General features: G+C 47.8%; 2 protein-coding genes across 2 annotated transcripts in view; one reads left to right on the top strand and one right to left on the bottom strand.

Annotated features, from left to right (window-relative positions):
• The first annotated feature begins 414 nt into the window (after positions 1-414).
• Positions 415-3,305, top strand: LOC128724456 (polynucleotide 5'-hydroxyl-kinase NOL9). Its single transcript, XM_053818180.1, has 3 exons — positions 415-2,816; positions 2,880-3,022; positions 3,103-3,305. The coding sequence occupies exons 1-3, from the start codon at positions 415-417 to the stop codon at positions 3,303-3,305; spliced, it is 2,748 nt and encodes a 915-aa protein (XP_053674155.1).
• A 3,845-nt stretch (positions 3,306-7,150) lies between these two features.
• LOC128726206 (uncharacterized) overlaps positions 7,151-27,774 on the bottom strand; it is a 93,872-nt gene continuing 73,248 nt past the window's right edge. Inside the window, exons 6-17 of the mRNA XM_053819999.1 lie at positions 27,259-27,378; positions 26,880-27,097; positions 26,554-26,605; positions 20,628-21,920; positions 12,305-12,808; positions 10,045-10,251; positions 9,255-9,649; positions 8,604-9,174; positions 8,358-8,522; positions 7,651-8,257; positions 7,350-7,559; positions 7,151-7,275 (exon numbers count right to left, since the gene is read on the bottom strand). Of these exons, the coding sequence (XP_053675974.1) occupies positions 7,151-7,275; positions 7,350-7,559; positions 7,651-8,257; positions 8,358-8,522; positions 8,604-9,174; positions 9,255-9,649; positions 10,045-10,251; positions 12,305-12,808; positions 20,628-21,920; positions 26,554-26,605; positions 26,880-27,097; positions 27,259-27,378 (4,467 nt within the window). The remainder of the gene's footprint in view (positions 7,276-7,349; positions 7,560-7,650; positions 8,258-8,357; positions 8,523-8,603; positions 9,175-9,254; positions 9,650-10,044; positions 10,252-12,304; positions 12,809-20,627; positions 21,921-26,553; positions 26,606-26,879; positions 27,098-27,258; positions 27,379-27,774) is intronic.

Genomic DNA, 27,774 nt, shown 5'->3' with positions numbered 1-27,774 from the left:
ACGTTAGGGGTTTGTTATTCCATCCGGAATTTTGAACTAACCCGCGCTCAATCTGTCAAACGCAGGAGCGTGCTCTTGTTTAGACACATTCTATTCAAGGTAGAGGACGATTGCTAACGATCTTTGTTAAGTTGAAATTCGGCTTATAGTTTTATAGCCCTAACCGACGTGAATTCAACCAAAACTTTGTAGTGCGCTGTAAACAGCGTTTGGGAAAGGTAATTCGTGCAGTTTATCCGGACAGGTATCGGAAAACCGGTTGAATCTGTTAGTGCCGGCCGGCCTAATCGACAGGTAGCAGAACATTTTAAATTGGTCTTCATTTCAACTATATCAATGGCAAAAAAGAATATACGTTCCCATTTTTCAAAGAAGCATACCAAAAGTCGTCCACCAAAGAAAAGGGCTCAAAAAATGGTAGCGAGTAGTGCAAAATCAAGTCAACCCAGCACAACACACGCTGGAGACGGTCCCTCGAATGGGTACAAGGACGAAACTGTTCAAGCTCCAAAAGACATGTCGCCAGCAAACGGTAATAAAGCTCCTGTTGTTCAAGGAGCAAAAGATAACCTCAAAGAACCGTTGCAAACGTCGCAAGCGAACGGGGAAAATGGGAATCACAGTAATACCGATTCAATGCAACCCTCAAATGAAAATTCTCCGGCACCGGAATCTCACCCGCGTAACGCACAAACGGCGTCAAAGTTGAAGAATCCGTTAAAGTCCGATTCCCCTTCGGACAGTGATGATTCGGATTACATTGATCAATTCTTCGACGACGAGCCTGAGCTTAACGTCGAAAAGCGGTTGAAACCCGCACCAAATAAGGTTAAAGCGAAAGTTTCCCCTCCAAAGAAAAATGAAACAGGATGGAAAGTAGAGAACAGTGACTGTCAACTGAAATACGAAACGGAAAGCGATATTTCCGACGACGAACCACCGTCGATGTGTGTCGCAAAAAAGCGTAAGGCACCATCGTTCGTACAAGAAACAACTGAACACCAACTGGTGGCGTTGAAAAGGAAGCGTGCGAGTCCATCTTCCGACGATGAAGCTTCCGACGAATCCTACGATGAATTCTACGATGAATCCTACGACGAATCCTCCGATGAATCCTACGATAGTGAAAATGATTTGGATTTGCTGGACGAAGACACTGACGATGAGGATTGGACCGAATCGGACGAATATGATTCGGAATTTGACGACTTCGATGACGAGATCGATGGAGAAATGCATTTCTCCATCAACGATGTCGTCGAGAGCGACGATGAAGACTATCGCAATTATATGAGCGGCCAGCCGTACGATAGCGAAGAAACCGATGACGATTTCACACCCATGAAAGAACACGTGCCCACGCTGTTCGTACCACCCGGGGCAGCGTCAATTTACGATCTCAACGACGAGAGCATCAAGTTTGACAACTCGTTGCGGATCATCGAACTATCGGCTGACTATGGTGCCGAGAAGGACTCCGTAAAGCCCCCCGAGCCTGTCGCAGATGAGGCCGCCGAAAGTGATGGCTCGTGTCCGATGCTGGTTGACGCACGTCCTAAAGAGGCCCCTAAAATCAAGGCACATCGGTTCTTCAACTCCCTGGTTCAGCGCAAGGCCCTTGGTTTGCTGCGTGCTCCAATCTACGTGATAGGGCACGTTTCCGTCCAGGTGCTGTTCGGGAAGGTCGAAATTATGGGCTACCAGCTTCAACAGCTGGAATCGAAAGACATCTACGCGTCATCGGGGTACAACGCGATCAACCTATCGCCGCAGCCCATTCAGGCTGGCTTCAGCCGGGAGATATTCGAGCGAATTTTAACCAAGCTGAAGCCAAACTACCTGGAGGCGGACATTCAGCTGCTGAAGGAAACGTACGATCCGGCAACGGACGTGCTAGTGTTCCTCGACGCGACTCTCAACGCGTACGGTTCCGTTCCGGCAGTATGCAACATCATGCCCGAATTAGAGCTATTTCCGATCCCGGCCACATTGAACCCGAACGCGCAGTTCCACCTGACGGAACACCTGCTCGAGATAGCGTTCGTTGTTCCGGGTCCGTCGGTACCGCGAAATGTGTCACTATTCCAGCACAATCCTGCGTGGGACACGATGCAGCTGGAACCGTCCACCCGCCTGATGATCATGGGCGGTAAGGGATCGGGAAAATCAACGCTCTGCCAGTATCTCATCAACCGGCACGTGAAGCAGTTTGGACGGATAGTGCTGATCGATCTCGACATCGGTCAACCGTTGCTTCATCTCCCCGAGACGGTGAGCGTTAGCGTCTTGACGAAACCGATCCTCGGTGTGGGATGTTTTGCGACGATTGAACCGGTAAAGTGTCTGCTTTTTGGCAGCCTAAACGTCGTGTCGTCCCCGGTGGTGTACGTGCAGAATGTGCGCACCCTGCTGGAATATTGTAACGCTGATCCGACAATCGCTCAAGTGCCCTGGATCGTGAATACGATGGGATACGTGGTAGGGTTTGGCGAGGAACTGACGGCTGTGCTCGTGCGGTTGTTTCAACCCACGGATCTCATCCAACTGACGCTGCCGAGCGGTCACAGGAAGTCGCAAAATTACACCAACCAGCTGACGGCCAGCGTAATCAACGGGTTTAAGTTCAACATACTGAAGGAGGAGATCGATCATCAGCAAACGCCACTGCAGTACCGTTTCCATCCGATGGACGTCATGTTCGAGCAGCGCACTTCGTCCCTTTTGCCACCGAAGCGCCGCAACATCTCGATCATGGCGCAGTTGGTGAAGATCCTGGGCGAGGAGGCAGAATCGTTTACCGACGTGAAACCACACAGGTAGGTTTGGCAATCTGCGGTGGCCGACTTTGACGGTTGATGTGATCCCTGTCCTTTTTGCAGTGCATCGCTGGATGATCTCAAAATCCTGATTACCCGCGACGAGTACGTCCCGTCGAAGAAAATACAACAGTATCTGCTGAACGCCACCTTGGTGTATCTCTGCGAGTTGCTTAGCAACGGCCAATTCGACTGTTTCGGTGTGGGTAAGTCCTTGCGGCCCTTCCGCTTCACTGTGCATGAGAAAAGCGTTCGTTTGGTTAATTTTTCCCCCGATTTTCCACAGGAATTGTACGTGCGGTGGATCTGAACCGAACCGTCCATCTGCTGCACGCGCTCACACCGGAACAACTCGCGAAGGTGAATGTGCTGTCGCTGTGCAACACGAGCCTGCCAAGCCACGTTTATTTACACCAGAGTCCCAGCATTGAAGGAACGGTGCCGTATCTGCACATCGTGGAACCGTCGCCTCCCACGCCAGACGTGTAGATATATTCCATGTGTAGTATTTATTGCCATTAGTTGCTGTGGCTTTGTTTTTCACACGCAGGTTCCGCTTTGGAAGTGTGTGTGTGTATGTTTTCTTTTTCTTCTTTGATACTATTAATTTATACCCATACATACCTCAACGAGGTCGATAATCAAAAGCAGATTCGAAAGATTCCTTAAAGTTAACTCGCAAGCAGCGAGCAGCGTGGATAGGAATAAGGAGATCCGTTTCACAACGGAACGGCCATTAGAGCTTCACCAAATCGAAGGTGCACCGTTTTTATGCGGTTGCGTAGAAGATTGAGCAACACCATTTAGAGGGAACCATTTACTTAGTTACAGCAGAAAGTGCTGGAGATCTAGGCATCACTGACATGGAGAAGATACTAGACAATGAACTGGAAGTTCAAGCGCGTAACTCAATCGCCGGTTCGGCTTATGTCAATGTGCCAATATATTAATTTTTTCTTCTTTTCAACACCCCTTTTACCTGTGGGCGATCGTTTCATTTCGTTTCAATAAAAAAAAAGAGTTCCAAACGAGAATGGAAAATCAGAACTTACTGTGGTACTTGCTTGTTCTTTTTATCAGCTCCCAAAAAAAAACCCGAACGTTTTGGTTTTTTTTTCTAGATTTTTAGTAAGTTTTTTGTTGTTTTATTAAAAAATGTACAATTTGGTTATTGATTTTTTTTCCTGTTCCATCTGCTCGGCCCCTTTTTCTTTCATTTCCTCTCCCAGTCAAACGGATTTAGAATTATTTCTCGCTTTTTCGCCCTTCGCTCACTCGCCTGCATCCTTAAGCCTGCTGTCCGTTTGATAACCGATCGTGTTCGAGGCATTGAAAATGGGTGTGTATGTGAGGAGAAGGGGGGGTGGTTGTGTTCTTTTTGGGAAAAGGTTGTGTGTGTGTGTGTATGTATTGCCTTACTTATGTATCGTCCTTGTAACACGATCAGTTCCTGCGTCGACCCTTGCTTAGACTTCGTCTTTGTATCCTCTCGTGCGTATGCGTTCAATTAAATATATTTTTATGTATATATATATACTTTTATGTATAGTACTTAATTTTCGCTTCTCCTCTCCGTCCCTCCTATACGCGTGTGTTCACCGCTTATCTAAAGGTTTCCGCTTTCACATCACTCGCTTGCTTGCTTCCTATCATTTATGGCTCAACTTCTTCCCCTATGCGCGGATGAAGTATTCGATAATCTGTTGGCTTTTCTGATGCACTCGTTTTCCTTCGCTCCACCTGTCCAACCTCTCCACCCCCTGGGCCATTGTGCCGTTTGCTTCAACTTCGACTTCGTCCTCTTAACAGTTCTGAAGCAGTTATTTTACATTAGTTCTCCTGTCCGGGATCGGGAAGACGCTTTGCGGAACTGCGAATCCAGTTCGTTCGTTGCTTCTCCGCGGACGTTTGGCTAGGTGTACATTTTTGCTACTGCGCTCGCCCGCTGCGAGTGGTTTACTAATGCGGCAGCTGAGGATGAGTTGGCGCTCAAATGCTGCTGTGGTGTGATTTGTCAATTTATCCTATCCTTCGCACGGTAATAGAGAGAGAGACTGCCACGTGCCACGTTTTGCAGGATGATATTGAACTAGCGATATTGATGAAATTTTGCCTACAAAGATCGTCGAAATCGGGTCGCACAAACGTGCTTTTAGAGAACGATCATCCTTGTGCGGATCGATGGCATCATTGCGATGAAGCCCTTTGCGCAATGTTCGGTCGATGATGAATGAGACGATGATGATTTATGACGGGAGTGGATGAGAAGCAAGTTTGGACCTATTGTGCACCTATCAAAAATGTGAGGCTCGAAAGTGGGAATATGTTAAACTATGACCGGTGGAACACCGTGTGGAGGCCCCTGTCGTTGCTCTATCTGTGTTGCGTCTGTCTATCAATCGGAGTGTATTGTTTTGAGGTGAAATAAATGAAATGAAGCCGATTCGTTGCTCCACGCTCTCTCTAATAATGCTCTGAAAATGGATCTCTTGGACCTGAGGAAAGCGTAACGGCCTATTTGGTCATGTACTGCTTGTGCCTAGTGCTTGTTTGTTCGAGCCACTGGAACCAAGGTAAACGCCTTGATCCTGCTTCGCAATCAACTGTCTGTGGCTATGGCGTTTGGAAATCTATAAGCAAACGTTTTTCTTCGACGTGTATGGCAGTTGCAGAGAAATTAAAAAAAAAACCTTCTCGAGCCGAATCGCTCGAAGCACGTGAGTGGCGAATAACGCTAGAGGAGTAATAAATTATGTCACTGCCACTCCGCAAAAGGTGTGCTAAAGATGGTACAACAAAATGCAGATCCTTCCTTACGCATCATCAATCTAGGGGTGGGGAGGGCCAGTACAGCAGGGATATGGCTGGTCGAGAAAACTGTTATCGATTATCATCGCCGGTCCGTTTGCTGTCCCTAACCGGGTTTAAGCTCATTACAATTTCAGGGAGGGTACTCAAAGGAAGTGATCGCGGATTAGTAAAAACGTCGCATATAATAGTTGAGTATGGAGGACGACGTCAGTCTACCCTTTCTCTGTCCGGGATGATCTCCTTTCTGTGAGGATTCTCTATTTCGCTGTTTAGCGCCAGCAGCCTATGATCGATGCGATGAAGTTAGCATGACTGCGACTAACATGTTGGCTGCAGCATTCTAGCTCCCCGTTTACAAATTGATTGTGCTTTCCCGGGGGGTCCATTATGGGTAGTAGCAAAGAAGAAGGAACAATACGCAACACTACATTCTACCGATAAATTTTACAATTTTACGCGGGGCGGGAGTTGGTAGTTTGCACCGCAATTGAGATTGCTGCTGGTGCACGAACGCCCTTTACCCCAACCATTGCTAGGCCATTTCCCGATGCAATCGCAAACTAAGTCGTAAATCGGATTGTCGTCGTCGTCGTCGTGGGGAACAGCTTTTCCGGCGACATGCTGGCTTTCAAAAGAGACGTAATGCTGGTGAATTGAGGAGTTGCTGCGGCGATGGGTTTTCCCCCCGTTTTCCCTGGCGAGCTTAAACGCGAACTTAACCAATTGTAACCCTACTACACGTACCTAAGCTACTACTGAAACGCTCTGTAAATGACTATAAATTGAATTTTCCTTACACGCTACGCTTCGTATCCCGCGGGACTATCCGCGGCATCATCCGGTTTTGTTCCGCCCTCTGCTTCGGCAATATCCCATTTTGCCATTCCCTGCGTTCTCCATCCTTATTACCTGTTTTTCATTTTTTTCATTCGCTCTCTCTACTTAGTCACACGCCTTTCGTACGGTGCATCTTTGCGCAAGATGCAGCTGAAACGTTGTTATTATCCTCGTTCTTAGTGCAAAGCGATAAATGAAAGCAGCGACTTTGTTTTGGCCGATAGACGGCTTAAACCGTACGATCTGAACTGAAAGTAAACCTGGAGAAAACGGAAGCCTGCACGAGCATGCCAGACTTTGGCGTGGCGATTGGAAGAAAGCCAGCATACCATTTGACGGTAGTGGGAAGCCGACACGACTACTGTTCGGCTGAACTCCCGGGTAATGTATTCTACTCTAACCTTTGCGCGTCTCGCGCTCGTCCGCTCATCCCTAACATGCTTCGTTCGTGCTGATTGTTGTTACGTTTCGTCTTGTGTCCTGTGCTTTTCTCTACGCTTCTTCTTCTTCTCCTTCAATCTTTCTTTTGGTGTTTGGTGGTAAAACAAGTAGGAAGTGAAACTAAACTGTGCCAGAACAAACGCAATGGAGAGAGAGAGAATTAAGAAAAAAGAACGCAATCGAAACCTAGAAGTCCTTAGGGGACATGCCTAATTTCGGTCCACGTTACGCGGCGGACGCCTGGCCTATGGTGACACGTACGGCGGTGGTCGTCGGTAGGACGGTGTAACCGGGGACTTTCCGCGTGATTCACGTCCTCCGAGCATGACCGGTTGCGGTGGCACGTACTCATCGACGTCCTCGTTTTCACCTGGTTGAAGATAGAGAGCTTGGAATTAGCATATGCTACACGAAACAAGCACCTTTTGGAACTGTTGTACTCACCGTCATTGTTGGTGCTGCTGTACGATGGTGGCAATAGCGGTGGCTTTTCGTCCTTCAGTATCACCGGCGACTTGTTGCCAATCTCCGGCTTCTCGTCCAGCTCGTCCTGGAAGATCACCGGGATGCCCTTGGAGCGGAACGACTTTCGCTCTTCGTCGGTACCTTGTGGATGGGACGAGGAGGAGGCGATAGGTTTGAAATTGATATATTCTACCATTACTCATCGAGATTAGTTCTTCAGGGGAAGTCGGTGCGCTGCGGTTAGTGCCAAGGGGAATGCCGGTACGATCACCGTACTTACCCAGTTCCATCTTGCCGGTCAACCGGCGCTTGTACAGGATGCACGCGATAATGAACGCGACAAGCAACATAATCAGGATGATCACCGTGGGCAGCACGAACGTGAGCAGATAGTCGTCCTTTGAGATCGGTTTCGGGTCGGCTTTCTCCGGTTCGCTGGTGGCGTGATGCGGTGTATCAAACCCGTGACAACTGTCAAGCGGCACCAGGCTCACATTTTGCAGGCTAAACTCCTGGCCGAGGATCTCGCGCACCTTCGCCCGGATCGTGCTGTCCTGGTGGAGCAGGATGTTACGCAACCCTTCGATCACTTCCTGCGGGCAGCGCTGGTGCGGTCGGCCTAGCGTGGTGTTGAAGAAGGACACCTGCACGTGACCGGTGTGGTGGATCGGGCGGACGGCGTGGATCCGGATGTAGTTCGTGGAGGAATCTCCAAACACCTGTGCAAGGCGATCGATGAAGCGCCGCTGCACCTGCGCCGTGTTAAACTGCTCGTGAGGGATGTCCAGCGTCAGCTCGAACAGGACACTGTAGTCGCGCTTGTGTAGTGGAGCAACATCAACCACCAGCGCGTCCGTTGCCGTTAGTCCTTCGCGGTCTTCCGCCATCTGGAAGAGAAGCAGAATTGTATCCCATTTTCGTTCATCCATTCGTGGACATGTTGGAGGAAAAGCCAAATCATGAAAGCGAGTAGGAAAACGCACGCACCAGCAGATACTCCTTGCGGCCGATATCGTTCGTTCGTGGAACACCGTAGAACTCCTGGTTCTTCGAGTCAAACTGCAGCCAGTGGCGTGGATCAAGCGTTTGACGTTCAGTCGTCAGCAGTTTCAGCTTCAGCTCGTTTCCATCCTCTGGATCGTAGAACGTATCCTACCGGAGCAAAAGAATCAAGATGTGAGGTTAGAACGTCTTTACAATTTCAATTTCGTCCAATGACGATTGCACACTTACCACCGGTACTTTAAACACGAGCAGATGACCAACGGTGGCGTTAACCTGATCAACCTGATTGCGTGTTTGGGGCGCGAAATTGCGCACATTAATCTGCGTCGGTTTCGCCTTCGGGAGTGTCGGCTTTTTGCACTGTGCGATTTGCTGACCCTGGACGGATTTAACCGTAATGTCCGGATTGAGGGCATCGTTCAGTGCTTGCTCCGTCAACAGCGCCACCAGTGCGTCCAGTTCCTCCTCCGGGCAACGATCCTTCGGCAGCGTTTCGTTGCTGTACACGAACGTAGCCAAGTTAGGATCCTGGATGCTGTTGCGAATATCGCTCACGATGATGTTCGAAGGTGTCGCGTCACCCAACACGACCGAGATGGTACGCGCAAGCTCAATGTGCCAATCGACGTTGTTTTCGAACTTTCGGTTCAACCGCAGGGCCAAGCTAATCTCGTGGTTCAAGCTGCGGTGGGATTTGTGCTGCTGTACCATTACGTCCACCTTCTCCGTGACGCTGAGGTTACCCGAATCCGTGGCACGCAGCTTGTACGGCCAATGTGAGACGTCCTTTTCAAGGGGCCTACGGGATGGAAACGAACGTGATCGGTTGAGTAAAGTACCATTCAGCACTGACAGGACGTTCGAAAGTTTGCTACTTACAGTCCGTAAATTTCCTTGGTGTCCACGTTGAACTGCATCCAGGAGTTGTGCTTGAGTGGTTGATCACGTGCGTCTAGCAACTCCAGAACCAGATTGTTGCCGTCCTCGTTGTCGTAGAAGGTTTCCAGTGGTACCTGATAGTGGTACACCTTTCCGGCGGCGATCGCTTGCTTCGGAATACGGTTCCGGATGATTGGCGGCAGATTCGTCGGTTCGTCCAGTTCCGTTGTTGGCATGGTGGACGTCGTAGTGGAAGGTTCAGTCGTCGTGGTAGTGGTCGTTGTTGTTGTGGTTGTTGTCGTGGTTGTTGATGGTGTAGTTGGTGCTTCCGTCGTGGTTGTTGTGGTGCTAGGTGTGGTAAGCTCCGTTGTTGTCGTTGATGGAGTTGTAGTAGGCTATGAGAACGACAAAACAACAATCAAGCATGTGGATTAACGATGTTTTATAAACGTCAATTATTTGACAACATTTTAATAACCGTAATGCATCGGTTAATGAGGTGGGAAAATTAGCTTTTACAATGGCACCCAATTAAACCAAACATCATTAAACCAAACCCTGGCCTAAGGACGATTGGATTTCATGGTTCTTTTATCAAAAGTTTTAATAAACACTTAGTGTTCTTGCATCATTTGCAATCTTGCTTTTTTGCAAACGTTTAATGGACATTCAAACGTTTCATTTCATTTTTTTTCATTTACCAAATGCATTCCTACAAGCATCTTTTGCTTTACAATGTCTCGAAGACTTCCATCAACAAAATTGGTCTCTGGTAGTCTTATATCCTTACCTCGGTCGATGTTGGTACCGCTCGTTCCGTGCTGGACGGAAGTTGACGCGGATCGGGCAGCGTACTGGCGGTGGTCATCTCCTGCACCTGTTCCTCTTCCTCATCATCGTACTCGTCGTCGTAGTTGTCGTACTCGACTTCCATCTGCGTGACGGCGTTGTTCTGCTTCGGTGTCGTAGCGATCGATACAGAACGCTGCGTTGTAGGCTGCACAGGGCACCGGGAACCGGGAGCAAAAGAACACACGATTAGTAATGGACGAACATCCCAACATCGAGCCGTTCGAAGCGGGTGCTCTCTCGAACAACCGAGTAATGCTAATAAAATAGTACTGGGAAACCATAAGTAAACCGGTAAAAGAGATCGAAATATGCAGCAAAATTGGTAGTAAATCTATCGCTCACATGAAAAAAAAAGTGAACGAAAGCTAAAATTGTTACTAGTCGAATAAAGCGTACTTGAGAAAGCTTTGTGCACGGTTTTGTTGTAATGAAATAAGGCTTTTAGATAACGAAAGAGACTTATGAGTTAATACGGTTTAATTGAAGGATGGCTATTGGCGGGGACGAGGGGATGACAAAAACCAAAATGACCTTTACAGATGATATGTACAAATAATACAACAAAGTGAATGTACAGTTTGTTACAAAGTCTCTCCCCATTAGAAGAAAAAAAAAACCAACAAACATATAACAAATTGAAACGCAAAAGCGTCGAATCTCTTACTAACGACTATCGAATAATGTACAATTTATACAAACATCCCATTACAGAACAGAAGATATTGACCCAAACTGAAGTAAAATGCGATCGAAAGGAGTTCACAAAATAAAAATGCTGCCCAATTGTGTGTATGTGTGCTTTGGTGGCAAAGCATGCACGTTTTGAATGCATTTATGCACTTCACAATGCAACGGAAATCGGGCATCGATCGTATGGCAAATCGAAACAAAACTCAAAAACGATCGAGTGTGCGTGTGTGAACTGAGGGGTAGATAAAAGGTGAATTGCTGCAGTGCGAAATTTGCTGAGGCAATGCAAAAGAAAGAAAGAGATAAAATACAAAAAAATACAACGAAAAAAACACCACGGAATGTATAACTTCCATTCCACGCGCCTGGGTGGGGTTGCGGCGGTTTTGGGTGTTAGTTATACAGTTTTTATATAAATGCAATTCGTTTGTTGCATTTTTTCCGCTGTCTCGACGGCTTTTCGTGTGCTGCAGCAGCTTGTTTTTGCTCGATTTGTGATCAAGCAGTTCTTATTTTTTTTTTCGGCAGGTGAAACCAATAAGCTAGTGATCGAATAAACAAACCCATAAAACGCGTGTATTAACTTGCAGTCTACCGCGGGCTTACAAATCGAAACGATGGTGCTCAAAGCGGACGCATTTGGCATGTGTATGCGCATTTTTGCGTATGCACTGCTGCAGTTCTCGCTTTTGCCAGCGTTTCGTGTGCTTGGCCCGTTTTTTTTTGTGTGTGGCTTGCTTGCTGTTGGCACCGCCGGCTAGGCTTTCAGCCACCTAAAGGCCCTGCAGGTGGTAACTGTGGGTGGGATTTTTGGCAATACGGCACAAGAAACCCGGACCGAGTCCTACCGGCGGCGAGCCTTGCAACTCTAGCGCATAACAAACCTGGTGAAGGGTTGTGGTACAAAGAAAGAACTCAAAAATCGCGTGAAAGGACTCGCCCGCGTAAGAGGGGTGTCCTTTGTTTTTTTTTTTGCAGGCAAGGCAAGACTAGAAGAAAAGGTACTAATAGTAGTTTGTGTGGGCATTATTATGGTTTGCTACCTGGAGCTCTAGGGTAGTACTAGTAGCAACGGTATCGGGTTCAGGTGCCAGGGTGGTACTGGGAATGCTGGCGGGCGCAGTAGTACTAGCGAAGGAAGTAGTAGTTGATGATGATGTAGTAGTAGTAGTGGCTGATGTGGAAGTAGTAGTAGTAGTAGTAGTAATTGATGTTACTGTTGTAGGAATGTAGGCACTAGCAGGCGGTGTAGTTGTGGAGATGAGTGTGTCTTGATTAGGGGTTGCTGTCATCGTAGTTGCGGCACTCTCAGCTGACGTGACGGTAGTACTCTGGGAGGTCATAGCGGGGGAAGCCATTCCGGCCAATGGAGGCGCCTGTTCCGTCGGGTTAATCGGTTCTATCCGAGCGGCGTCACTCTCGGAAGTTAGTGTGGAGGTCGCAGGTTCTGTGTCATCGACACGGGACCGTACTGGGGGTAGATTGGGTGGTAACACCGTGATACGGACCCCTTGCGAAAAGTAGTCCTCCTCGTCCGTCTCGAGATCTTCGTCCTCACGTTCCTGCTCGTCTTCGTTGGAGTTTTCCTCTTCATCCTGTGGCCTTCCGAATGGGTAGCGATCGTTTGCCGCAAAAGGAAGCAGCTCGTCCTGTTTGACCGTCGTCAATGGGACGCTAGCGAACGTGGTTGGTGTGATGTTGGCCTGGCTGAGATCCTCCTCGCTATCTACGCTACTTCCAGCCGTGCTGGTGCGTGTTTCGGGATTCATCCCAAACGGTGCGTCAACGTCATCGAGCTGGTTCGCCTCCACACTTTGCTCTCCCGAGTCCATTCCCGAGTCCCACGGATCGAGGGCTGATGGTGGTGTTGTTGATGAGGAGGTCGTTGTGAAAAACGATGGCTGGGTGCCGGTCGGGGTTGTAGTTGATGATGGCGGCGCTGGTACCCGCTCGGTGGCAGGTTCGAACATGCTTTTCGTGGTGCTAGAACTCGCCTGTTCCTCATCATCACCCTGCGGCAATGGGGTGAACCGATTCAACAATCATACAACCGCGTCCATCATGTGCGTTCGTGTAAAGGTTGTAGATGGATAAAAGTAATGGTAGTTATTGGTAAAAATGATTTGTTGTTTTGACTTTCGTTGCATTGTTTTGGTTGAATTTGCGCCGGCAGAAGGTAACACGCCTCCCATACTTGGCGCTGCAGTGGGTGAGTTTCGGTGTTGATATTGGCTTATTGTAATGGCATTCACTTGCGTACCTAATCAACTGTTCTACTATGCAACACGTGCCGAACATACTTCATCAAAGCGAATCTATATAGATTGTGTTTGCTCATATTACTAGTACAATATTTAGCTTACGTATAAATAGATAGCTAGCTTGGCGAAATGAAACTGCCTGTTCTGCTCGCAGTGTGCGCCGTATCTAGCGCAACACCAGCTGCACATGCATCAAAACCCACTCATGCGAATATAATAAAATAATACTATGCATATCAGAGTTTCACTTTGGTTGGTGCGTGTTTGTCACACTTGATTGGGTAGATTATTCATGCTTCGCACGGTAGCTAAACTTTCACGAGGGATCTATGCTAATTACAAACCACCAATGGTTACGTATAATCTCGCCTGTACGGATGACAATACCGTTCGTCAAAGAATTCAGATTAGTTGCATTGCAACCAAATCGAATTCACAGTACGTGATAATATATTTTTGCTTTATATTCAATTGAAAAGTCCGTCATGTGCGTCAGCATATACCAAGTGAGTGAATTCTCCGTGCTATATTATGTTGCAGTATACCATTAAAAGCTAATAAATACTACACAGAAAGCTAGCATTAGAAGAAGAAAAAAAAACATAACACACTACGCTTTTACCTAGTGAACATATTAATTGCAAAACAATTTAAGATCAAACAACAACCGAATGGGACATGAATGTTTGCTACGAAAAAACGCAACAGAAAAAAAACACCCAACAACCCCACTGGGGCCGGATGCGGGTGGACTTGTTGCGGTCGTGTTAATGGGCATGGGAGGGGGAAAAAGCACAAACCCTACAATCATACTGCAGCAAAGCGCACAAAAGGCGGAAAGGACGCGCAAAGCAAATGAAAATAATAAACGATAAAGCGGTGCTTCTCAGAAGCAAACGTGCTGGGAAAGGCGAACAGTTTCGTTGGGTTGGACAGTGAAGGGAAAAAAGGTAGGATTTCTTCAGCGCAAGGATGATGCTTTTTCGTTGCATTTCTTCAGGCGTCAGGAACGGAGATGAATGACAAAGGGTCGGATCGGTTGGGTCGGAGAAAACAAACATAGTGCAGCCCGATTAAAACATATCAGCAACAGCAACAGCAGTGAGCGAGTGAGGTATGGCGGGACAAAGAAAAAGTGCGTTGATGGCGAGTGTTGATGCGTTACGCAAAAGAAAGCCAAAAACAGAAACAACATCGAGCGGACGGCCGGAAGAACGAGCAAAAAAGCGTTTATGGAGTATGCGTTTCTTCAGCGGATATTTATGTCTTCTTTCGTTGTGGTGCTCTTTTTTTTTTCTTTTGCATCTTCTTCATCTTGTTTTAATTTCCCACCCGAACCCCACCCGAAACTAATTAACGTCGTAAGCATCCTGCGCACAATAGGCGTTGCAGGCGGCTGTCGGTGGAGTTTGTAGTATTTTTGCTTTCCTTGCGCTCAAGTTGTGTGTTTCTGTCACACACTAGCGCGTGGGGGTAATATTATTAGTTGTCCCTTTTGAAGGGAAGAGCACCGACAGACACTCTCTGGCGCAAGCACGATAGCCCGCGGGGGAAGCAAACACGAAGGCGTATCCTAACAAATGAGCTCTCCTGCCAGCGACAGGGGTGGTGACAGTTTTTCTTTATCACTAACAACAAGCACAAGTGGCAAGGCAACACGCGTAGCAGCGAAAAGAAAGCAAAAAAAAAACGACAAGGACACATGTGAGAACAAAATCTGCGCACCGTGCCGCGCCAGAAGTGTCACATTAAATCCTGATGAAGTGTTTACCCCCATCATGGTGTGGGCGCAAAAAAAAAGGATATATGGGAAAAATGCAAAAGCAACACAAAAAAAAAGCTCAACATTACAAGTGGAAAACAAGCTCCACAAGCACGCTTCCGGCTTAAAGGCAGCGTCGTGTGTGGTGGTTTGGCGAAAGGTGTTGGCTTTCGTGGCACAAGAGTCCTGGGAAAACCGTGCACGTCCCATTACATCGTAACGGTTTGCGCGGGTGGGTGGTGTTGTTTTCGAGTGGCCCAAGAGCACCGTACATTCATTAGGCGCACCCACCCGTGTGTTGGTGTCCTCGAGCTTTGAGCCTTGCCGTGGTGGCTTGCCTGTTGTGTTTTTGAGTGGGTGTGTAGCAATTTTTGTAAAACAAAAAAACAACAACATTTAGGCATTCGTTTGAGCGGCAGGGCCACACACCGAGAGTGATTAAGGGAAGCGACGCCACACTAATGCGCCCATTGGCGAGGCAATTAAGCTTAACGGAAAGCTTGACAAGCGCTCACAGGATTTCGCAAAGGGGCGATCTACGCGAGCGAGCTAAGGCTCTTTGCTGCCCTTCGAAGGTCAGCCGCTCCTGATCAAGCGCCTTGTGCAAAGGCTCGTTTCGACGCCGGCGTCAGCTTAACGCTTGAGAGTGATTAAGCGTTGGAGTGTTTTGCGAGCGTTTCGTTGCCAAACGCCAAACGGCTACATGGTGGGTTGGGAATGTGCGAAAGACACACATACACGGCGAGTGGCGACGAGATGAAAATAATGAAGAAGAAAAGTGCGATGGAAAACATCCCGCCCGCAATTTATATCACGCGAAGGAGAAAGAACGAATAAAGAAGAAAAAAAAAAAGCAAACAGTCGCAAGGCACACACGCAAGCACACGTACGTACAGTCAAGAAAGCTCAACTCAAGCTTAAGAGCAGCAGCCACAGCAGGGATACAGTGCGATGTGTCTAGCAGCAGGAGCGACAAAACGAAGAAGGACGAAGAGAAAATGTCCCCACAGCAAGACAAAGTTGATGAAACAAATTTTGGGAACCCAAAAAAATACAAAGGATACGCTCAGTGGCACACGTCTAAATGAACCGCCAAAAAGTAAGCCCACACACATACACGCACACAAAAGTGCCGGTACGTGTGCACAGGTGAGGAAAAGTTTCCCGAAGCGCAGCTGGACCCAGTGTTCGGTGAAATGGCCACCAATTGGTCATTAAAACTAGCCACCGCGTTCGGGCAGTTTGGAGTGTCGCGTTCACGAGGTGGTCGTCTCGTTTATTTCAAGCATCACCTAGTCAAGGGAGCATGCTAGCATTATGATTGGTCTGCCGCGTCGCGGACGAAAGCGTGACTGTGGAAATTAGTTCGCACCGGTTCGCTTTGTGGTGCGGCTTTTGGCTCGCCACGGACGCCATTGCAGTCCAGGGCCAGGTGACGCGCAATGGTGCCAACTTGCCAATTAATATTCATCGCCGCCCTAACGAGAGATGAGGCTTTGATTGACGCCGGGGTTTCGATAGCATCGCGCGCGAGCCACCAGGCGCCTCCATTTGGCCCCTCTGGGGAAGAGAAAATGTGCCACCCCATTCAAGGGGGCGTGTTTTTTTTTTCGTTGCAGGTGTGAGTTTTGCCTTGTGGGTTCGTTTTTAAAGCTTCGGCATGGTGTTGCTTTTGATGTGATGTCGTGCGATTTTTAGGTAAATGATGAAATTGATCAACAAAATAGCATGAAAAAGGCTATAATGCCAAACTTATTTCCTTCGTTTATTATTTGTGCAAACGTATATTGACAGTAAATTTAATCTTATAAAAAAAAAACAAAATGCAAATAGCATATTTAAACACCAAAACAAATTTATCTCGATTTTGTCCCTCGTTAAATGGGATTGATCGACGTCACATCGCACATTTTTTTCCCAGTGATAAAAACTCCGCTAGCATATATTTAAAGCATTTTTTCCGCACCCAACCACCCGACACGGTGTTTAACCTTTTTTTTCTGGCATTCTGTACAATCATCGCCCAATTCCCCGGAACCCATTCATCGCCTCAGCAAGTATGCACGCAATCCCAGCCGACTCATATCCGTCCTTTTGGAGCGGCAGCAACTTGGCACGTTTGGACACGTTAAATAAATACATCAAAATTTATTCTCCCCTTAACCGGCGGCCCCAACGCACGGACGGATGGAGAAAAATGGGCATACAAGCAGCTCACATTCGGTGAAATGTTTGCGAGGCCTTGTGCGGTGCTAAAAGCGTGAGGTACCATCGCTCAAAAGCCGCATGAACGTCATGACGACGACGACGCCGACGCCGACGATCGGCCATGTTTGTCAGACCCCGTTGGTGATGTGTTCCGCCCAAAGACAACCGATGGATGCGTACGCATAAATCATCAGCACAACTCGGAGGCATGCTCCGTCGTGTCCACGGCCACATGGGCCGGGTCAATCGACGCGGGTTTGCAATAATGCATTTGCCTTAAGCAAACAATGCGCGCACCAACGCCCGAAGCGTGCAAACGGACAAACTCGCACCGAGTTTGGAGTCTTGTTGCGCTACAGAACACGGCCACGAAGCTCAAGCTCAAAATGATGGTCCGGTGCAAATTGAAAGGCAATTGTTGTGCACCCAGCCTTGCTCAACGATGCATTGCGCGATGCAATTGGGTGACGTACTTTTTTTCCCTCTCGCTGTTCGTGTGCTGTTGTTTGTTTGCACTTTCATGCCCGACGGGTAGAGAGAGTGAGAGAAGAAGAAAAAATAGTGCTGAATGAAGCATTATTCTTTTTTTGACGCTGTGTGGTGCCTCGACAGACATCGATTGTTTTTTTGTTGTTGTTGTGCCGTTTAGTTTCCGTTTTCCTCGTTGCGCCACTTTAAGCACAGTTATTTTATAACCGCTGCATGTGCACGCGTTCCACGGGAAAACGGGATCAAATTCGCGACTGCCGCTGTTAACACAGCAGCGCTTTCCTTCTGCCACTTGTGCACAAGCGCGCTTCACGGGCACCTTTTTCGGATACGGTTTAATTCAATTTAAAGAGCATTTGTCCCGCTCGATTAACGCCATCGGAAAAGCGGCGCCTTTTCTGGGCATTTCCGGCCGGAAAAGCAAAACAAAAAAAACCACGCGATTTCGGTGCAATAAAATGCCGCGATCGATGCAGCAAAAGAAAAAAGGGTGCATACGTCAATGTTTACGCAATTATTTCGCGCTTTGTGCGCGTTGGGCTCAAAATTTGCGGTGTTCCAATGCAAATAAAATATTCGGCGATCTGACGAGAGGATATAAAGGACAAGCAGAAATACAACAAATGAAAAAAAAAATCCCCCAACAGATCATCCAATCGGTGGGTAATGTGTGCTTGAGCTTTTTTTTTCTCTCGCTCTTTCTGCTTTCTGTAATCGAAAAATTGTGATGACCACCCTCTGCCCAGGGGCACGCATTATTCAGCAAATGGTGAGCAAATTATGCCCTGTTCCTGTTCGAAAGCATCACAGCGCAAACACAACGCACACACACATTTGCACATCCAATTTAAATGTAAATGAGCTGTCGAGGCTTTGAAGTTGGAAGTTTAATTTAACTCGTACGCGTCGTTACGCCATAAACCGATATCTCGTATGTTGCTCCAGGGGGTAAAAGTTTGAACTTTTTTAATTAGACAACCCACCACACTGCCCTCGGAAATAATTATAAACCGATAAAATAAAGGCCCATGGAGGCGCATGGTGGACGCTGGAACGCTGCGGTCATTTGATGTGCATTTTTCTCGAGAGCGAGAACATTACCTATATACCTATGGAAGCTATTGAAGCGAATGATTCACACACAAAAAAAAGCGCACACCCAAACACACACACACACACACCTACTAGGAACACGCATAGGTTACTATGGGATTAAAGGAAGAGAAAGAACGATCCAAATAGTTCGTTTTGGCACAACACACTAGTGCACACATACGGACACGCACGCAAACACACACACACACAAGAACAAGCGAACAGTAGCAGGCCAATTAGTGGTAATAGAATGAAGCCATTCTTAAATACAATAACCGAACAATGTTCACACAGCCGCATAAAAGAGTATCCTGCTTCGGGAGGTGTAAGGTTTGCACTTTTCACCGGGTAATAGTTGAAGTTCGTTCTCGTTGCACTCCTGGGAGCTTTATCATCATTGATGTGTCAGTATATATGTGTGTGTGTGTGTATGTACGTGAAGCAGGACGAGGCATCTACAAATCCATGCTCCTGGATTAGATGGAATTTCCCCAAGCACGAGCACACGAACGTTCGCTGCAGCTGCAGCTAAAGGTTGGTTAGATTTTTGGAGCTCGGGTTGTGGTTTTTGGCGAAGAGTTAGCGATGAGGGTGAGAAGCGAAAGCGCACTGCCACAGCTTGGCTTATCAGTGTCGAGAGCGCCGGTAAAGCGATTAAAACTGCATAACTACTGCGTCCACAAGCGGCTCCGGTCGCTTGAGGGAATGATGTTAATCTTTACGGTCGTTTAGATACAAGCGGAAATGTAAAAACGCGGGGGCCAGGTCTGCAGCAAAGAAACAAAACGCGGTGGCGGTGTTTTACCGCACTGCATTGAGCCATTCATTCGGCTCTTGCAGACGGTTTTGCTATCGCTGATGCAAACCAATAAACCTGTCCGCAGATGCGGAATAAGTAAATATATATATATATGGTGGCAGCACTTGTTTGTCGGAGATGCTGGTTGGATTGATAAGAAGTGCTTTAAAACGTTTGTAGTAAAAAAAAAACAAAGCAGTAACTTTTTAACCACGAGGGCTGTAAAAGTAAATGTTACCAGCACACCTCTTAGGCGGTGCTGCATTTGAGGCACAAAATCAGTGCCCTCAACTGCCACTGGGACCGGGTAATCGAAGCGAACCAATTACCGAGTTCGAGTTGGCCACGTGACCGGAACATTCCGGCCATCCCGGGAAAAACAACATGTTCGCTTGCGAGCGATGTGTTTTCCCCTGCTGGGGTTTGTAACTTTTGCCCCCGAAATGTCGACTGACAAAATTCCAGCGAACGTTCCCCGGAGGATGGTTTTTCCAGCGAATCAAACTCCACGTTCGACCACCGTAGTGGACACCACCGGAGTTCGAAAGGCAAAACTTTCCTTCTTCACACTTCCCGTGAACTCATGTTTTCAATTTTTGATGAACCTCCGCTTCTCTTGCTGCTATTGGCACACGTTTTCTCGGTTCTCCGGTGGGAGTGGGGCATAGAAACTTTTCTTCACCTCGATCGAGCTTTGGAGTGTCTGTGATCGACAGAAACACGGCACGGCAGAAAGTGTGCGGCTTGTGGTTAAACCCGATAGAGACATAAAATATTTACGGGGCATAAGAAATGAAAGAAAGGGTCGAAAATAAAAAAAAACGAGAAAGCCAAGCGTTTGCCACGGGCCAAATGAAACACACCCCAGGAGGCACTATTCGTGCGCGTTTCGTTTGTTTCCGGCTTTCCCGGTATGGACGACACATTATTTCGGTACATTCGCGTGTACCAAAAGAAGAGAGAGACGTACACACACACACACACACACAAACAGAAAAGAAAAGTTGAAGAACGGAAAACAACGAATCGATAGAAGAAAAAAAAACCCGCGCGAGAATATCAATTTTCATAAGCATTACGGAAAAGCTCACGTCTAAAACCATACTTCCAGGAAAGTGCGCGGGGAAATGGTACCTCCCACGCGAAGGAAAATCCCACCCCCAATCCTTCGCCCATCCTCAGGGCGTGAGCAACCCACCGTTCGAGCGTTTGCTTACCTTCACAAATGGAACGGAAGCGACAATGTTAGCGGAGCGAGTGTTAGTAGCGGAAGCGGAAGGCGATATCGGAGCGCTAGTCGAAGGAATCGTACTGCTGCTGCTGCTGCTGCTGCTAAAGGCCACGGTGGTGGTCGTCGGGATGGGCTCTGTCGTCGTGGTGGTCGTTGTCGTGAGTGGTACGTCGATCGAGCTAAAGGAAGCTACAGCCCTGGGCACGGATGCCGGTTTGGTTGATGTGGTCGTTGGAACGGTCGTCGTTGATTTATGCTCAACGTTCGAAAGGACGATGGTGGTGGTGGTCACTGGCACGGTAGTGGTGACCACCTTCTTGAGGGTTGTGCTGGTCGCAGCGATCGTGGTTGTTGCTTCCGATCGGGCTGGAGCATCTTCACGCGCGTCAATCGAGCTAACTAAAGGTGTTACGGCCGGACGGGGCGCTTTTGTGGTCGTTGAAAGCTCTGGGCTTTTATTCGTCCTGCTGATTGGCGCCATTGTCGTGACGGGCGGTTGAGTGCTGGCCTGAGATGTCACGGCCGCTCCGGAACGGAGGTTGCTTTGGAGCGAGGAGTGTCCTTGCCGAGTGTCCTTGACGGTGGAGACGGGATTGCCCGTTGAAGGAGAAGGCCTTACGGTGGTGAGCTTCGAAGCAGGACCGATGGTGGAAGGATACGTCACACGTGGTTGCTTTTTCGTCGTTAGCGTCACCGGCTCTAGTGGGACGAATTTTCCATCCCCATCCGGTTCCGTCGTGACATCATAAAACTTCGGAACACGCGCCACATCCTCGATCACGTAATCGTCCCGAAACACTTCGTCCTGTAAGCGCTCGATTTCGGGCAACAATAGCTCCGTCTCAACGATGCGCTCGATGTCGATGAGTTTGTGTTTCGCTTTGCGTGCGAGCAGCGTTTCTTCGTCCTTTTTAAGCTGCTCGTTGTTTGCGATCGTCTTGCTGATGGTCGACTCAAGCTGGGAGACGCTTTCGCGCAAATCTGGCGGCGTAAAATGGCGTCCGTCCTGTTCGGGAACATCCGTCACCGGAAGCCGATCGTGATGTGCGGCGGCTTGCTTTTTCGCTGATCGTTCCTTCACTTGATCGTACAGACCGTGGTTGTGTTTGCGTTTCGTTGGCATTGGAGTTGTGGAGGCTGGTGTTGGCAACACGACAGAAGCCAGCTCGCCACGACCGGACGACTGATGGTGGTGCTTTTCCGCGTGCTCGCCATTGTTAGTATGCTTGTTAGTGGTGGTCGTGTGGCTCGGCGAACCGTGCACACTCTTAGTACTATACTGCTTGTGCGAAGCATCGACATGAAATTGGCAAGCGCGTCCCGAGTGTTTATTCCAACACACAAACAAACAAACAAGGACAAGAAAGGTGTACAACACACGTGGCGACAGAGACAAAGAGATAGAAAATGGAAGAGAGAGAAAGAGACAGTGAGCGATGTATGTATGCGAACGAGACGTCAAGCGTTTGGCGCAGCATATTTTACAAAGGATACGACGGAACGAACGCTTTTGTAAGAACAAAATATAGCCCAAAACCCACGCGAACAGACGCATCACAAGCACACGCGCATACAGAGAGAGACACACACACAAAGCCCGATGGGCACGAACACACGCCACTGGGAACACGAGGCTCGCTAGAAATTGCCAAGGACACGCTAGGTGAGCTGAAACACGATGATACAACACGAGATGTCCTTAATTTAGTGGTGGTGTTGTCCCACGCGATAAAGCCGCTGTGCGTCGATTGCTCTTTAAATGATGAAACAAAAAGAACAGACACACACACACCGGAAACGGCTGGTGGGTGGACGGGACGGATGTGGAAAAAGTGCGGTCAAATTGGACCACGAGGCAACACTGCTGGTGCTGTGCGATAATAGAGTGATGGGGCAGAGATAAGGAGAGAAAGGGAGAGTTTGTGTGTGTAAGAGAGAAAGAGAGAGGAGATTTTCGAAAGGTGAAAGTAACCCGGGGAGATAAGAGATAAAAAAAGGTCGGAGAAAACGTACTAGTTTGTATGGAAATTAATTCAAATAGCGAATGAATACTATAAGGACGTGCAAGCGTTGGCAGGATTCGCAGGAAGGAGCTGGGAATGGAAGTGCTAGAACTTTTCACCAGACGGTGGTTTGTGGAGAGGAAGGAATAACCACTTTGCTGAAGAGGAAATGCAACAGATTTGGCGGATGGAAATTCAACAGGATTGTTTTTTTTTGTTTTTGATAACGAAAGCCACCATGGGCCCATGGGCGAGACGCACCATTATCGATGGGCAGTAAAAGATGAATTAACGGCGTGCTGGAAACGAGATCCCGTTCATTCGTCCTGCTATCCAGTCTCGCAGCAGGGGTAGTTGATTTACCATTAACGATAATGGATCCTGTCAGCGGGCTTGCTGGGCGGGCCGGTTGTTGCCATTACGCCCGAGCAAACAAAGCGATGAAGTAAACAAACGACACCGGGCGCCTCCATTGGCGTGGCCGCGAAAGGCTCGCGAAAGGAAGTAATTAATTTCATCTTCTGCGCAACGGGTGTGCGAACCTCGTCCGTAGGGCTCTTCCAAAGCTCTTCCGAAGGACGTGGTAACCGAATTACACAATCGGTGCGCGCACTCAATAAGGTACTGTACTTCTTCCGGTTGCTCGGTGCTCACTCGCCACAGCTGGCGGAAATGTTATTTTTATTCGCCATCGCCAAGACTACGGCGCGGTCGTTCGATCGAGGGGTTGTGTAAAGAAGGGCGTTAAATTGCGAGTGCGGTGCGTTTGGGAGCCGTGCTTTGGCCGTTTCATTTCGCGCTACATTCACCGATTAGTATCGATTTACGCTCGCCGGAAATACATTTCCGCGCGGCCGGTGTTCGCTGGATGATAGCGTTTTTCCGGTACAGCCGGGTTTATGGCGAGCGACCACGAGGACGGTGAAATTAACCCCAAGCAAACGGAGTGCAAATTCATGGCCCAGTTCATTCGGAGCTGTTTCTTTGAAAGGGGGCTTACGGTGAAACGGACATTTAGCCGGTGCAACACGAAACGTTTGCTTTCGTTTTGTTGGATAATTTTGCATAAAAATCTCGGAATTTTGCACTGGTGTATGTAGAATAGTTTCTTTAAATAGGATGCAAAAATATGCCGGAAAAGCTGCTCCCGGAAATTGGAAACATTTTCCAAACGCCCTACAACGGCAGGTGATTTAAAATTACAGACACACAAAGCACGCCTAATGAAGTACCGAGTCGTGGAAGGAAGCTTTTGACATTCATTTTCCTGCCCATTTGGATTCATACGCAATCAAAAGAATGCCCTTCTGGGCCATTTAACGTGAATATTGCATAAATACCCGTTCGTAAAAAGCTTCACATACCATTGAAAAGCCAAAACCGTAATAATGGTGCGCCCAGTTGTTTTGGGAGGGAGGAAAGAAAAAAAAAAGGGCGCCCATAATCATAACCATTACGGCAAACGGAGAGTGAAGAAATGAGATGAAAGGAAAAAAAGGATATCAAAAAGCACAAACCAGCGGTCGTTGTTGAACCGACCGACTGACTGATGCTTCACCGGCCCATGTGGCGATATTTGCGAAAAAGGGCACAATTTATGATGGACACATTGTCTTCCTTGCAGCACCTTGCTGATAAATGACGCTGCCAAGACCGGTACGAAACATCCCCAGCGGTTCGGTCCGTATAATCTCTGACATTTTCCGTTTCGCGCGTCCGCAAGCATAGAAAAGCACACAGGACAATGGGACCGCACCTGGGGTAGGTTTCACCTTCTCGCGACGGTCGACGGCAATGAATGGCAGCGAAATGTACGCTGGTGTGGAGAACGACAACAATCACACCATAAATGCCAGCCCAATGGTCGAACGGTTACCGAATAAAGGCACGTCCTGTGGGCCGCAATAGGACAACCTCGAAAGCAGTGCCCTCTTCATCCCATCGGCAATCGGGTACGTCGCCACGGCCATTAGTGTTAACCGAGCGAAAATGCCATAAAATAAGTGCGATTGTTTGCTTGCTTTCGTCGATCGAACGCGCGCGCGCGCTTGCGAAAGAGAGAAAAGCGTTTTTCTAACGCCATTCTAGAGAGGGACGAAAAGGATCACGAGGCAGCGGGAAGGGTGCATCTGCGGTGAAGGAGGGCTGTAAAATGGTGGGTGAAAGATACAAAAAAAAACTAAAACAATACTAGAAACAAAGCTCAGGTGAAACTGCTTGCCTACATAACACGCAACCATAACAAAACGAAACGGGAAAATGAAAAAAAAATCGCTCAAATGAACTGGTTTTACACTGCTGCACTTACAAAATGTTAAAATGATTTACGAATTGCGGCTTCGAAAAACACAGTTATTTGAGAAAGAAAGAAAGGCTAAACGTCTGCTAGCGAAATCGGTGAAAATCAAAGTTAATTAAAACAAATGCTCAAACGTGAAACCACACGTGAAAACGAAACGAACGGGCTAAAAAGCGAAACAAAAATAAACACTATCAGTGAAAAGCTTCTGCGGGAACGCAAAAAAGAAACGAACTATATGTATAATATCACAACACAACGTGTAAGGTGCACTAGACGAACACATCATCCCAAGCTCTGTTGCGCGCCTCGCTGCAGAGCATCCTTTTTTTTTTTTGATTGTTGCTGTTGTTAGAAATGTGTACAGCAGCGGCAGTCCTTCCCTTTTGCAGGAGGACCTCCGTCCGAGTAGCGAATATTGTGTGTAGAGGTTGTTGCGGTTTCGAAACAATTACTTAACACCAGGCACTAACGTTAGTAACGGAGCTAAATGAGCATTATAATACAGAGCTAGTGGACGCATAACATGTTGCAAAAAAAAACAGCGCGATTGGGTAGTAGCTGTGAGCAGCTGCACATTCTGGGAAGTCAAACCGGCAATATAAACCCGCCGCCGCCTGTTAGTATACATGGATGGTTGCACGTTCTAGTGGTTATAGTGAATGAACTAACTTCTAGCGCTAACAAACGAGCGCAAAGGAGGCAACACCAGCTATTGCTAATCGATAGATAGGTTCTTTTCTTTTTAACCGACCGAGGGAGAGGTTTAATAAACTAGCAGTGGGTGGTCATGATGTGATGTGGTGCACTTTATACACGGGAGAATGGCGTTCGGACGAGAAGCTACGAGAACGTGCTACGGGGTGAAATAATCGTGCTCGCGGATGGTTTAGCGCGTGCCGTAATGGACGCAATTAGAAGCCGTGTAATGGATGGACCGAAATCGCGACGTTACGGTGCACCGGAAAAACCCATTTGCAGAAGAGCAAAGCGCCGGGTGGAATTATTATCACACCACCGCCAGTCGAAGGAGAGTCGAGAAAATTTATCAATTTATTTGCAACGAAACGTGGCCCGGCACGGAATCGTAATGAGCTGAGAGTGGGTGATGAGTTGGACGGGTTGCGAATGCGGGATGAAATGAAAGTTTGCCCTGTGGGGTGATGGGAAAATAGCTCGCCTAACCATCGGGAAATGCGTTGCGCCGAGCGGTGAATTTTGATCATCATTTAGTAGGGGGTTTCCTTTTTTTTTTTTGGGGGGGCTTTTGGCCGCTAAACTACCGAACGGAACTGGAATGACGAGGCACGAATATTACTAACACCCCTAATGCAAGGGGTGGGTTCCTGATTGGGTGGAGGAACGATACACGAGATTTTGGGGCGAAGGAGACAGAGAGAGAGAGAGAGAGAGCTGGGTGGTTTTGTTAGAGCATAGCGAAACGAGGGGTTGGAGAAAGAGTGAGAGAGTGAGAGAGAGAGAGAGAGTAGTAATCTGGTGGAGCTTTGTAATCGAGTAGTAGATGTAATCGGAATTGGTTCCAACGTCATTAGTGCAGTATTATAGCTACGGTCCAAATGGGTTTCGAAAGGAATTACGAGCAGACTTACCTCGCTGGAACCGTGATGATGTCGGTGTGCGTGAGGAGTCTCAGTAGTTTCACTGTAAAGTTCGTAAAAGATTAATTAAAACCAGTACCGTGGATGAAGTTAGTTTGAAATGAATTACTAAAATTACAACTTTAAATATTTAACGATGGAGTGAAATAAAAATCATTTAAATATGATATTTTAGCACTATTAAGGATCTTTTGAGATGATTCTTACAAAATTATATGGTCTTTAAATTCTTAAGACTTTTGTCTAAACGCAACAAAACTGCATAAGACTGACCTTAACGCAAAATGGATACACTTTTCTGAGCTGGTGAGACTTACCCTTCATCGTCATCCGATGCTTCATCATCGTCGTAGTTGTAGTCATATTCGACCTCTTCCACCGCACGCCTAATTCGTGCACTCATCACACCCTGCTTCTTCCAGATGATCCACCATCCAAAGTCCATACCGGTGAGGTCGCGAAGGTCGACCAGCTGTGCGTCCAAATTTCCGATCATTTCCTTGGCGCTCGTGGACATCTTATCGCCGCATCCGACCTGCCACACGAAAGCCGGAAAAGCCAGAAGGATATTCGTTAAGGATTAAGGCGAAAAAGGAAGAACAGCACACATACACACACACACACTCAAAGCGAATGAAACATGTTACTGCATGCTTCCGGTTCGAGGTGTGCTGCATTGCGATCGCTTTTCCTTACCGTAAATCCAATGCATCCGAGCGATTTTCCCGACCGTGGGGGTTTCTTGCCGTGCTGGAGGGCCTTTTCCACCATCTGGTGCAGGTCGTTGCTGTTTGCATCTCGAACAATGAACGACTCCTGGGGACGGGGACGGACCAGACCGAGACAGCAAATGGTAAGGGAGAGAAAAATGCATTAGGCGAATTGTTACCAGATAAGACGCTTTTCTTTGTGTCGCTGTGATCCGGCGAACAATCGAAGCAATAACATAATGTCTTGCTTAACGACCGGGTGAATAGGAAACGATTCTCGCGGTGAAATCGGCCAATGATTTTTCTACGCGACGCCGACGTTTCCGGCCGTGGTTGTGGGGGATGATGTTACGAGCGCTATGAAAGTATGCGCCAGTAATTCTGCGCTCAATCGATACGGTACAAAGGCAGGGCGTGGCGTAGTTCTTGCTGCATTCCTTTGGGCCAAAAGTCATCCCGAGGGTCGTGGGTTTGGCTGCTTAACATGCTAGTGCAGGCGAAC

The sequence above is a fragment of the Anopheles nili genome, chromosome 3 (assembly GCF_943737925.1).
Source record: "Anopheles nili chromosome 3, idAnoNiliSN_F5_01, whole genome shotgun sequence".
NCBI lineage: Eukaryota > Metazoa > Arthropoda > Insecta > Diptera > Culicidae > Anopheles > Anopheles nili.
This window is presented reverse-complemented; position numbering and strand designations above follow the sequence as displayed.